Source organism: Myotis myotis, unplaced genomic scaffold (assembly GCF_014108235.1).
Source record: "Myotis myotis isolate mMyoMyo1 unplaced genomic scaffold, mMyoMyo1.p scaffold_m19_p_3, whole genome shotgun sequence".
Taxonomy (NCBI): Eukaryota; Metazoa; Chordata; class Mammalia; order Chiroptera; family Vespertilionidae; genus Myotis; species Myotis myotis.
In genome coordinates this window covers 175,351,351-175,364,994 of record NW_023416335.1, presented here as the reverse complement: position 1 = coordinate 175,364,994, position 13,644 = coordinate 175,351,351, and the positions used below count along the sequence as shown (strand labels likewise).

Below are 13,644 nucleotides of genomic sequence, written 5' to 3'. Positions count from 1 at the left end.
CCCTCATATTCTTACGCAATATTCAGACCTCCATTAAAACATTGTTGACTAGAGGTAAACTAGGTGCATGTTTACTTTCAAAGGTTTATTTGAACTTTGGACAGAATATTCTTCTAAACAAACAAATGAGATGTCTGGGTTATCACTCACTAGAAATATTACTTGCTACTTTCAGAAGTAGCAGAATCACAGAATCCTAGAGTTGAAAGGATCTTGAAGCTACCTACTCCAACCCCCTGAATTTAAATGTATTAGATATCCAAGTCATGACAAATCATGTGCCTTGCCCAGCTTTATATGCAAACTAGAGGCCCGGTGCACGAAATTCATGCATGGGTATGGTCCCTAGGCCTGGCCGGCGATCAGGGCCAATTGGGGCCTTCAGGCTGCCAGCCAGGGCCTTCCTTCATTCCGTGCCACCCCCTGGTGGTTAGTGCACGTCATAGCAAGCGATCAAACTCCTGGTCTCCCGGTAGAACTCTTGAGGGGACAATTTGCATATTAGGCTTTTATATATATAGACTGGTTGCACAATCAAAATTAGACACCAGTTCTCTTAATTCCCAGTCCACCTAATACCCAACAATTATCAACTTGTTCCCTAATCTAAAAGTTTTCTGGAAACCATAGTCAAAAGGAATTCCCAAAAAAGGTCAAAAGTAAACTTCTCTAAAACTGTGAGGGGCAAAAGTTCAAAAATCTAAACCCTAAACCTTAAGACTTAAAGAATTATTCTTAGTAGGAAAGAAAATGAGTAAGACTATTTGAGAAGGCCACAACCAAAACTAAATAAACAAACAAACAAATATTCTAAAAGGTGTATTTGGCTTTACCTTGTGTCTGGTTAGAAATTAATGACTGAAGAGCAAGGGCAGCTTCAACTTTGACGGGCATCTCCTTATCTTCAATCAAGCTCTTCTTTGCTAGTTCAAGTGCATTTCTTAGATTGAGCTCATTATGAAACTTCAAAGAACTAAATGCATGAAGTACCCAACACGACTATGTTACAAGGAGAAAGTAAACAGGAAACTATTAGGATTACAGCATTCTATAATAATGTCATGCATAACTTCTTACTAATTAAAATGTCATTAATTCTACCACATACTATTTGTTTTTTAAAGGGTAGCATATAAGCCTTAGTTGCTAATTTCTGGATTTCTCTGTTGTTTTATGTTTTTAAAAAAAGGCAGTTTGCTTATTTCTAAATTACCTATATGCAATAGCATTTTTCACAGGAAAAAGAAAACAGAGCCAAATTTAAGTGTCTCTGGGAAAAAATGTCCATCCTTATTCAAACATAAATCCGAGCACCTATGCTTGAATTGCCTTCAAGTTTGCGAACTATGTACTGAATAAATTCAGAGAACTTGCCCTGAAAAATAAAGTCCTGTTTATGCTTTTAATAAATATTATGATTCACAACTAATTTATTATTTACATGTAAAAGCTACTACAAACCAATGTTTGACACTTATTTGCTGGCCTTTACAGCAAACAAATGAAACATTATTTTCCCTTACACTACAGCAAACTCCCTTTTTTTCACTCACATAGGTACAAAGAATTTAAACCTTGTGTAGATTACCAAATTTTAAACTCCTAGACCACAAAATCATATTACTTTCTTAAATTCTCTACGTGCATAAAACACAATCAACAGTTGAATTACTAAAGATTTTTATCAAGAGAATTACAATTTATACATCCTCTCAAAGATAGAAGCCTACCTGTAAAAATATTTGTGTGGCCTCAACATCTCTAATCTACATTTGCCCAAATATTTCTCCAATGATGATTATCTTCTGTTTATAAAATGCTTTGAAATGCATAAGGTATTATTAATATACTAGAGGCCTGGTGCACAAAAATTTGTGCACTCAGAGGGGTCCCTCAGCCCAGCCTATGCCCTCTTGCAGTCTGGGACCCTTTGGAAGATGTCCTCCTGCTGGCTTAGGCCCGCTCCCTGGGGGATTGGGCCCAAACTGGCAGTCAGACATCCCTCTGGCAGCCCTCGGGGGATGTCCACTTACCAGCAGGGAGCAGACCTAAGCTGCAGTCGGACATCCTTAGTGCTGCTGAGGAGGTGGGAGAGGCTCCCGCCACCACCGCTGTGCTGGCAGCCATCAGCCTGGCTTGTGGCTGAGCAGAGCTCCCCCTGTGGGAGCGCACTGACCACCAGGGGACAGCTCCTGCACTGAGCATCTGCCCCCTGGTGGTCAGTGTGTGTCATAGTGACCAGTCATTCCCAGTCGTTCTGCTCTTAGGGTCAATTTGCATATTACCTTTTATTATATAGGATAGAGGCCTGGTGCACAGGTGGGGGCCAGCTGATTTTCCCTGAAGGGTGTCCCGGATAAGGGTGGGGGTCCCGCTGGGGTGCCTGGACAGCCTGGGTGAGGGGCTGAGGGTTGTTTGCAGGCTGGTCAAGCCCCCACCAGTGGGGACCCTCACCCCATGGAGGTTTGGCCAGTCTGGGTGAGGGGTTGATGGCTGTTTTCAGGCTGGCCACACCCCCTTTGGGGGTCCCCACTGGGGTGCCTGGCCAGTCTGGGTGAGGGGCTGAGGGCCATTTTCAGGCTGGCCAAGACCCCGGTGACGGAAGCTCCCAGCCTCTCCTTTTTTTCTTTTCTTTTCTTTTTTTATTCTGGGATTTATTTAGCATCTATAATTGAAACTTTGTTGCCTTTTGCGGAGGCTACAGCCGGTCGCGGGAAGCCTGGCTTCCTCCATCACTGGAGCAACCAAGCCTCTTGCTCGCTCCAGCTCTGTGGCTGCCGGCTGCCATCTTGGTTGGGTTAATTTGCATATAGTTGCTCTGATTGGCTGGTGGGCATGGCTTAATGGGTAGCAAAGGTATGGTCAATTTGCATGTTTGTCTTTTATTAGTGTAGATGTGCTTAGCAAGAAATTTGTGTGTTGATGTAGTTATAAATACTAGGCTCTTAAATTAAAGTTCTATTTTTATTTCTTTCTCCATAAAATATATTGATTCTAGAAGTAATACACACTTAGAACACAAATAAGTTTACATGGATTATTAATTTCTTCACTCTACTAAGGTATATCTACCTAACATACTGGAAATCATAATCAAGTTTTTAGCTAAACTAGAATTTCATGCTTTTTTTGGACACTGAAAATTAATCAGTTTCTTAATTTCCATTGTACCATTGCAGTAACATCATCACTCATTACATGTTTTGCATATGCAGGAAGTGAGGGTAAGATAAAAAATGAAAACAGTTGGAATTAAAATCCATAAATCCCTCTATCTACTAGTTTGTTCTTTAGTCAGTTTGCCTCAATATGTGTCAATTTATCCAAAAACATTTAGTTCAATAATTGTATTAAAATGAAGATTTTAAGATATATAATGGAAATATGGAAAACTTACTCTAGCTCGAAGATATCCCAGATTAGACAATAATAATGGAAATACATGATTCTGCAGCAACAACTCCATTTGATCCTTGAATAAACTCTTCTGTTAGGAAATAGAAATTAAGTTTCAACTTATATATCCTAATAAAGTATTTTTATTATGACTTACACTTACTATACTTCTATTTCCAATTTTGTAAAACTATTTCACTGATATATTGCATGTTTTAAAACAAGACAAAAATAGCCCTGGCCTGTGTGGTTCAGTTGGTTGAGCATCATCCCATGCACCAAGAGATTGCTGGTTCGATCAGATTTTGGGCTTGATCCCAGGTGAAGGGGTGTGCAGGAGGCAGCCAATCAATGTTTCTCTCTCTCTCTCTCTCTCTCTTTCTCTCTCTCTCTCTCTCTCTCTCCCTTCTTCTTTCTCTCTAAAGTCAATTTTTTTAAAAAAATTATTTTTTTTAAAGATGCCTATCCGGTGTGGCTCAATGGTTGAGTGTCAACATTTTAACTAGAAGGTCACAGTTCAATTCCTGGTCAGGGCACATGCCCAGGTTGCAGGCTCAGTCTCCAGTGGGGGATGTGCAGGAGGCAGCCAAAAAATGATTCTTTCTCATCACTGATATCTCTCTCTCTCTCTCTCTCTCTCTCTCTCTCTCTCTCTCTCTCTCTCTCTCTCTCTCTCTCTCTCTCTCTCCCACTCCCTTCCTTTTTGAAATCAATAAAAACATAATTTTTTAAAAAGAGACAAAAACAGTACCTTAAATATAATTTGATACTGATTGATTTTGGTAAGAACAAAGTCAAAAGTTCTTTTTAACTCAAGATACAGGTGACAAAAAGAATATTTACAGTCAACTCAATTATGCAGAAGCAGTCACCAGTTTTAAATTATCCGTAACTTTCATATTCTCACGTTTGCCAGTGCTTCACAGTTTTAAGTAAATTAGATTATAAGTAACTTAACCTTCAATAAAATATCAGCTAGGGAACCAATCACATGCAGAGCACCATCTTTCTTCCTCGGGTCAAAGTTCGGGTCTGTTAGGATTTGATAACAGAATGCCATCATTTTTGGCAAGACCTAAAGAAATAGAAGAATCCATTTCAGTCTACATTAGCTTTCCTTGTATGACTATAGTATTATTTATATGCAATGTACAAATTTTCAAAATTAAAGCATTTTACTGTGTTTCATAAAGTATTTATAATAGGATACTTTGCCCTTACTAGGATAATAAAATATTCTTAAAGTGACAGATTATAACGAATAGACAATTTTTCAAATACTATGGTTATATTAGAGTATCAAATCAACAGAGGATTTAAAAAGAATAACTATGTACCTCTTTTCTTTTCTTTGCAGCAGTATATAAGAGAGTCTGGGCTGCTGTGGTAGGAGAAGCATAATCTTCAAAAATGTCTAAGATTTTAAAAGATTAAACCATTTTAGTAAACATACAATTACTTAATACGGATTTTAAAACTGATTACTCACTATTCAAAAATCAAGAAAAAAACAATAGTCCACATATGACATTGCTTTACAGAATAAAAAAAAAGCTAGAAGATACATTGTCAGTGTTTTCTCTAAGGGTATATCATCAAGTGTTTTCATGCACAACAGTATATATCAAACTCTACAGGGCTTACCTTTTTTTTTTTAATATATATTTTATTGATTTTTCACAGAGAGGAAGGGAGAGGGATGAGAGAGAAACATCCATCAGCTGCCTCCTGCACATCTCCTACTGGGGATGTGCCTGCAACCCAGGTACATGCCCTTGACCGGAATAGAACCTGGGACCTTTCAGTCCACAGGCCGACGCTCTATCCACTGAGCCAAACCGGTTTTGGCAGGGCTTACCTTTTTAAACAATCATATATATATAACCCTAATATGCAAATAGACCAAACAGCAGAACAACCAAACAACCGAATAACCGGTCACTATAATGTGCGCTGACCACCAGGGGGCGCGCGTGGAACATGGCGGGCATCGGCTGTGACGGGATTGTGGAGCAGGTGAGCAGGGGCACCAGACCAAGGCGGGGCACCAATCGCTGTCATCAGGGCCTCTGGTGGTTACTGAAAATTCTTTGCTCCCATGCACTGTGGTCCCGCCCAGCACTCCCACCTGCTGCCAGCGCCAGCCTGCTCACACCCACTGTTGGCACCGTAGCAGCCACTCACACCTGCTGCTGACACCCAGCACCGGCCCCGATCGATCAGCGCCGTCAGCAAGTGCAAGCAGCAGCTGCTGGCCGAGATAGCCCCTCAGGGTTTCTCCACCTCTTCCTGCTCCTGAGGGGCAATCAGGGCCGGCAGCCACCTCTCACACCCACTGCCAGCAATGGCCCCACTCACACCCGGAGCGGGCACCAGAGCCGCCACTCACACTCACACTCACTGCTGGCGCCTGGCACCAGCCTCAACCACTTCGCGCCATCAGAGGGTGCAAGCAGGGCCGGCGCTGTCAGCATGTGGGTGTGGCAGGGGTGGGAGTGGGGCTTCTGGCAGATAGGGGACCGGGGGCCGTGGTGGGAGGGGCCAGGCAAGGGTGTGGAGGATCGGCTGAGACCCACCCCTGTGCCCACTGCAGCCTCACGGCCCACACTGTGCACGAATTTGTGCACTGGGCCCCTAGTAGTAAAGAAATATATTAAATACATTTTAGGCATAGCTGCTTCACAGAGGATAGGAAAAGTGCTGTATCTCTATCAAAAAACAATAAAGATTTATTTAGTGCTTACTATGTGCCAGGCATTGTTTGTAGGCTCTGGGGACACAAAGATCAAACAAAAACAGTTCATGGAGTTTATAAGGTGAGAGTAAGGAACATTCTACACATATACACACATGCACATATAATAGGTCAGGCTAAGAACAAATGTACAACAGGGTAAAGAGAAACATAGAGAGTGTGAAGTGCTACTTTAAATAGGGTGTCAGGGAAAGCCTCTCCAATTCTCAATTAAGGTAACACTTAAGTAGAAATTGAAGGAGAAATCTCTACAAGGAACTCTAAAGATAAAGCAGAGGAAACAGCAAGTGTAAAAGTCCTGAGGGACTGCTGGATAGCTCTTGGCCCTGTCAACAAGTATTCAAGGGGTATCTGTTTGAATATACACGTATGTAAAACACAGCAGGTATTCAAAGGGAATTTGTTTGAATATACACGTATGTAAAACAGATCACTTAACTACATGAAAATTTCAGAATAGGCAGTTTTATGTAAGAATATGAAAACTTGATAAGTATCTGATATATCCATATTTAAATATAAAAATAAAACCAAATCTACGTCTTTGCCTCAAAATATAAAACACAAACATGATAATACTAACAACTCACATTTACTGAGTACTTACTCTGTGGCAGGCACTATACTAAGGTTTTTCCCAGGATGTAGCATTCTACACTAAGCTGTTAATAACTAACTATGTGTACTATCCCACTTACTCCATCCAGCACTATTGTCATTGCCTGCTTTATAGATGAAAACGTTGCATCTCAGAGGCATTAAGTTCTGTGCCCACAGTCCCCCGAGTGAGTGACCAAGCCAGCACCACACCTAGGTTGCCTTAACATCAAAGCCTCAGCTCCTGTACTTTATATCAAATCCAAAAGCTTCATTATTAGAAGCAGATAATACCTTTAGATAGGAAAGTTTTGTTCATATAAACAACTGCAAGTGACAAAAATATAAAAAGAAAACAAATGCCATAGCTGTTCTTCCCTATAGTTATCCCAAAGTAAAATATACATCCTATTAATAAAAGCCTATGTCAGCGGTTCTCAACCTGTGGGTCGCGACCCCTTTGGCAGTCGAACGACCCTTTCACAGGGGTCGCCTAAGACCATCCTGCATATCAGATATTTACATTACGATTCATAACAGTAGCAACATTACAGTTATGAAGTAGCAACAAAAATAATTTTATGGTTGGGTCACAACATGAGGAACTGTATTTAAAGGGCCAGAAGGTTGAGAACCACTGGCCTATGTGGTTGTCACGCCCTCACGCCATGACGCCCTCATGCCCCAACGAGCAATCACCAGAAGGCTGCGTGTACAGCGGGCATGAGTGGGCAGTCGGGGCTGCGGGCGCACGTGGGTGGGCAGGAGCTTGACGCTGCATGTGCGGCACGGAGGCAGGGCCCGCGGCTTCAGCCTACTTCTTTGGGGCAATCCATCAAGGAGCCCTGGATGGGTGGCCGGGACCTAACTCTTTGGGGCGATCGATCGTGGGGCTCCCGCACTATAAGAGGGCACAGGCCAGGCTGGGGGAACCCCCCCTTCCCGCCCCAAGTGCACGAATTTCATGCACCTGGCCTCTAGTATCAAATAATAGCCATTACATTCTAGTTCCCAGAAGGAAATGGTTAAAGAAAAAGCATTTCAGCTAGTCTTGAGTTATCCATATTCTCTTCTAGTCAATAAAATGTAAATTCTGTCAATCAACATTCATAGCTCTTAATTGTTTTATTTCTAAAAACTTCATATCTTATTTTATATGAAGAATAAGTGAAATAATGGTAGCTTTCTGAAAGCTAAACACTCTGCACATTACAAAAAATAAAGGTATCACAGGAAAGATAAACATTGAAAGAATATAATGAAAAAGAGAAGACTGGCTAATCACTCTGTTCCTAGAAAAACAAAAGCACCAGAAAGGGAGGAAATCATGTCCACGTGTAATGATTTTTAACAGGAAAGAGTAGAACGGAGGGATAAAGCAAATGGTAAATATCATTTCTCATTCATTGGCTTTTCCTGTACTTTGTCTCTGGATAAGAGGCACTTCCTCATTTACTGAATCAAACAGTACTAACACAGAGCACTGTAAAAACAATCTAGCATCTACACCAGTAGCATCAATACCAGTAGGCTTAACTCAAGTAGCCAGAGACACCTGGTCCACAAGGGAAAGCAATGCATTGCCAGTTTTATCAATTATTTATTTCAACATTTATTGAAGACATACTAGAGCCAAACACTAGTAGAGGACTGTAGAGATGTAGAAGGAATGGAGAATGCAAAATAAAGCAAATAAATATGATACAGCCCCTGACCTCAGATAGCTCTAAGTTGTGGGAGAAACTGAGGTACACAAATAACATTTCACTCTGTGAAGGGTTTGAGTATTCCATGAAGCAATTAATTCAAACCAGAGATCCGGAAATGAACTCAGGCAATCTACACAGTTCAAGAGCTTCCAGGAAAACCCAAGCTAAATGGACCCTCCTCCCCTTCCCAGAGAACTGGGCCACATAGTGCAACCACTGTGAGTAATCTCATTCCCTTGTGGAAAACTTTATCTCTAAGATAAGGAGGCAAACTAAATTGGGGTGCTCTTAAACTATGCAGAAATCCAAAGGATCTGCCAGACTGAGCACAGCCCAGTCTACAAATGGGTACCCCAAAAAGCTCAGAGAGGGATGGTCCCTGCAGATCAGCATCACAATAGAAAAGATTACAGATGGCGCCAAGACCGCTTCAGTCCCATAGCATGGATACATAAAGCGGCTTTTCATCTCCCACACCCAAAGGCCTCAAGTTCATTAGTTCAACAGAACATCAAACTCTCAGGAGTTTCAAAGGTTATCCTGCAAAGCAGAACTTGGGGAATTTAACAAAGTAATAAAATCTCCTTAAAATACAAATTTAGGTCTATTACTTTATGTATCCAGGAACTAACGAGGAAAAAAACCATCTCGATTACCGAATTTCATCCTTATGTACTCATAGGGATCTTCTTGCCACAGCTCCTCATCCTCATCTTTATAACACATCACAGAAAAAATCACATCTTCAGAGATATTCTAAGAAGGAAAAAAACAAAACAGCAACTGGGTATAGCTATTCAAATTTGGGTAACACTAATAATGGATTTACTGACTGCCTTTATGATGTTAGTTTTCCAAACTGCACTATTAATCTTCCTATTAAGCTTGCAGCAGCTAAGGTGGGAGCAGGAAAGCAAGAGCTTAGAGTGGGGGTAGAGGATGAGGGGATGAGGGAGTGAGGGGTTGGGTTAAACATAAGTTTGTTTTTAAACAACAATTGATTAAAAATATAGAGAAAGATGAATGTAAACGCTATTTTTTGAAACAACAGAAAGGATAATAAAGTTTAACTAACAAATCAGTAGTAAGCATACCTTGACTCTTTAAGAATAAATAAATATCAAGCAAAGGTTATATTTACTATTATATTTTTTTGCACATTTTTACATTTCCATTTTGGTTCTAAATGTCAACATATCAACAATATTAAAATTTTCTTTTCTTCCATTTACAAAAACCTAATTTCCTACTCTACAAATGCAGGTTTCAGGGGGAAAAGAAAAAACCATATATGTATGTTCACTGCTGATAATGCTCTACTAGGCCCTTTTGTGCTCCAGCAATTACATATGTAAAAACAGAACCATCTCGCCCTGGCCAGTGTGGATCAGTTGGTTGGAGCATCATTCCATACGCCAAAGGTGTGGAGTTTAATCCCCAGTCAGGGCACACACGGGGAAGGCAAGATCAATGTTTCTCTCTCAGATCAATGTCTCTCTCTGTCTCTGTCTCTCTCTCTCTTCCTTCCTCTTTCTCTAAAATTAACAAGCATGTCCTCAGATGAGAATTAAAAAAAACAAAAACCACAGAACCATCTCTTAAATAAATTAAGTATTTCTAAGAGAAAAAATTCAGCCTAAGGATCCATTTCTTATTCCTACATTACAGTCATGTAAAATTAAGGTCAAAGCCATCAAGTAGAAAATATACTATCACAATTAATCCTTACTTTACAGAAACACAGCAAATAAAATGAAACTAGTTATCTATTAATTGCAAAGAAATGACCCCTGTTTGATCAAGGAGATTAGGCAAATATAATTAAGATGTCCATAGAAAACAATGCAAAAAATATTATGTTGTTAAGACCTATAATAAGATAACACTAAATGAATTCTAACCTGGACACCAAAGGCAAAGAAAAGGAATTTCTTTTTCTTTTTAGATACCATCTTAGAGATTAGAATTCAAGAATTTACAGTTTTAAGGGGAAAAATTTCCATTCCTGACATTGTTGAATTACCCAAAATTGTCTGCATGCAAATAGGAATTTATTTATTAATGGCCTGTAATTTTTCATTCTCATTTGTCCTTTGATTAAATAACAATGTGGAATTCTATCTTTAAGTAAACAATTGAACAAGGTTAACTGAATCCAAGTCCTCCAACTCATAAAACTTGGAAGTTTTCACTCTTCTCATACTTAAATTTCCAAGCCCTTCATATCAGATATGACTGCACTCATTTGTAATTATTAATGGAAATAAAAATATATTCAGCATAAAATATGGAATTAGTAACACTATGTCTAGAAAACCAAATTTAACCAGGAATAATTTTAGAGAACTGCTCCCTGACACTCACCTGTATGTGTGGCTTCATCTGCTTCCACGTTACAGAGTGAACAACCCCTTGGTTGAGATAGTTGAATGCTTGCTGAAGAACCCGAGGGGCGATGTACTCTTTCTGTCTATATTGGTCTAAAATTTTTAGTAGTACCTATAGGAAAATGGAAAGAGAATATGTACAATTTGAAGGTTAAGGGGAGGGGCATTTAAGGCATGACCTAAAACCCAGAATGCATAAAGACAAAAACTAACAGATGTTAAGGGAAGTCAATATTTTGTGAGAAAGCTCCGGGGCAGTTTTAATTATTAGACAGGGTCATGTTATATGGAACAGTGCCTCACTGTAATTTCCAGCCATGTGTCCTACTTCTAACCTATGGAACTACTCAGAGTAAGTCTTCGCGCTATTCCACATAGTAGTTATTCAAATACATTAAGACTCCTGTTAAAAAAACAACAACAACAGACTTGACTAAATGAACATTGAAAACAACCATACAGAAAAAGACAGCACAAACAGATTTTAACATTTGATAAAGGTGCATTTCAAACCAGGAGAGAAACAGTTAAATTATCAAAAAAATAGGAGACATCTGGCGTGTTCAGGGTGGTACGGCCGTGGACTCAAATAAATAGTATTGGGACAACTATATTAACCCTCTGAACAAAAATGAAGTTGATTCCCTAACTAAACTTCATACCAAAATAAATTCTAGATGGCGAAATATTTAAACAAACAAAAAAAAAATGAAAGCATAAAATTCCTAGAAGAAAATATGGAAGAATTTTCTTTTAGAATCTCAGACAACGGAAAGTCTTTATAAACATAACACAAAACTGAGAAATTATTTTTTTAAAGATTGATTAAAAAGAGAGAGACTGTTTATATGGAAGGAACCATGCCCACAGCAGCCATGACTATCCCGAGGACCCTCAGTCAGAGGTAATAAAACAAAGTCCAAGGCTTCTAATATCTGGTCTCCAGAGTTCTGCCCTATAGCAAGCCTATTAAATGAACTGGTGAATAAATAAAAAAGGGTTCTTTCAAAACAAGTACAGAACTTATAAATTCAGAACATAAATTCAGTTCAAGTTGTGTAAAATCCAGGTTGATAAAGTGTCAGAGTCCTTTGTATACATGTATATAAGCCAAACCAATGGACATGGACAACAGGGGGATGGGAGCATGAGTGTGCGGGGCGGGGGGTGGGGGGAGTTGGGGGTTAATGGGGGGGATGAGGACACATTTGTAATACCTTAACTAATAATAAAAAAAAAAAAAAATAAAAAAAAATATCAAGAAAAAAAAAAAAAGTGTCAGAGTCCTGCCATCATCTCTGCATTGTTCAGCAACGCAGGCTAAAAATGGATGCTGTTCTTTCACTGCATAGAAATGGTTCCCAAACTTCCATAAAAAAATGTGTAAGTTCTCAGCTGAAATTCTTAAACTTCTGAGCTCAGCTTCTCTTGAAATAGATCAATTCGTATTCCATGAACTCTTGTGATATAAAAGCTTGGAATAAAGAGGTGAGGCTCAAAGAAATAGAGGGTAGGAAACTCATAGGAAGTCAGAACGTTAATAGAAGAATCCAGTCTAATACTGGTGACTGCTGTAGCAGGATCAACAAACTTAAAAGGTTTGAGTCCAGCCTCTAACTGTCTAGAAGGGTACTTCTTGTAGCAGCTGCCTAGGCCACTTGGTTCTAAAACTAATTGCAGTGCATTAAACTCCCAGAGCTACCATTTCATCCCCTATCAATATGTAACATGATAATATATTTGTAACCTACTTTTATATAGATAGAAATGCCTTAACTACTTCTATTTTAAAAGCGTAAGTTTATTACCTGCTGAATTCCCACTGCATAGGTTTTCAAAAAGAATTCAGAAAATTCAAAGTATTCTTTTGTGACATTTCCTGGGCTTCCATATCTTAAAATAGAAAGAGAAAAATGTTTAAATACTGTGAATTGTTTAAACCAGCATGTCCACTAGTTTAAATACAGTCCCTTGTTGAAAGATGCATTCTATTGGGGCAGAAAACTAACACTTTCTCTTCTTTTCACAAGCCCCAAAAGGAAATCATGAAAAGCTATCCTTTGACTCTGGGTCATACTTAAAATTTCAGACAGAAACTTCCACCTATTTAATTAACGATGATCCCCTAAATGTGAAATATTTCAAATAAAGTTATATCTAACATGTTTTCCAATAAATGCTTCTATAATTAAATTTGACTAACTTTCCTATGGAGCTGAATTACTAAGCACCTTCTTGTACAACTCCTGGATATTTCCAATAAGCTAAACAATGTCATTTTCCATTCTTTTTATAGAAAAAAAGAAAGATTCAGAGAAGACTGAGCACCTCATTATGATCTCAAAGTCAATGATCACAATTAAAACAGAGGGTGACTTTTTGCCCTCTATGGCACTAAAGACAAATAACCACATACTCTGGGCCATCAAGGGACCTATCCAACTTTATTATATCCAATACTGAGATACTGACCTAAGATCACAAATCTAATACAGAGAATTACCGTTCAAAAAGACGAGCTACAATATGCAGCGCCCACTTCTTACACTTCCACCAGACTAGTTCTGGTCGATCATCCTCATCAATTTGCATAGTCTCCTAAAAGGACAAAAACACCCAGATGACATTTCTGCATAACAAAAGGTTTATGTCAATAACAGGCAGAATAAATCTTGCTATAGACCAAGTAATATTAATTGTAAATTTAGATTGCCATATAAATGCAAATTCCTTCTTAAAAAATTTCAAGGTAGAAATTAAATAAGCAAAGTAAATTTCAACTAACCAATGCTGCTGTTCA

The 13,644-nt window shown here is 39.1% G+C and overlaps 1 protein-coding gene across 3 annotated transcripts in view; it reads right to left on the bottom strand.

The window, feature by feature from the left end:
* IPO8 (importin 8) overlaps window positions 1–13,644 on the bottom strand; it is a 59,248-nt gene that overhangs the window by 28,091 nt on the left and 17,513 nt on the right. For all 3 annotated transcript variants that reach the window (XM_036299448.1, XM_036299449.1, XM_036299450.1), the window contains exons 7-14: window positions 13,348–13,442; window positions 12,653–12,737; window positions 10,822–10,956; window positions 9,114–9,213; window positions 4,734–4,810; window positions 4,355–4,471; window positions 3,398–3,487; window positions 834–999 (exon numbers count right to left, since the gene is read on the bottom strand). In XM_036299448.1, the coding sequence (XP_036155341.1) occupies window positions 834–999; window positions 3,398–3,487; window positions 4,355–4,471; window positions 4,734–4,810; window positions 9,114–9,213; window positions 10,822–10,956; window positions 12,653–12,737; window positions 13,348–13,442 (865 nt within the window). The remainder of the gene's footprint in view (window positions 1–833; window positions 1,000–3,397; window positions 3,488–4,354; window positions 4,472–4,733; window positions 4,811–9,113; window positions 9,214–10,821; window positions 10,957–12,652; window positions 12,738–13,347; window positions 13,443–13,644) is intronic.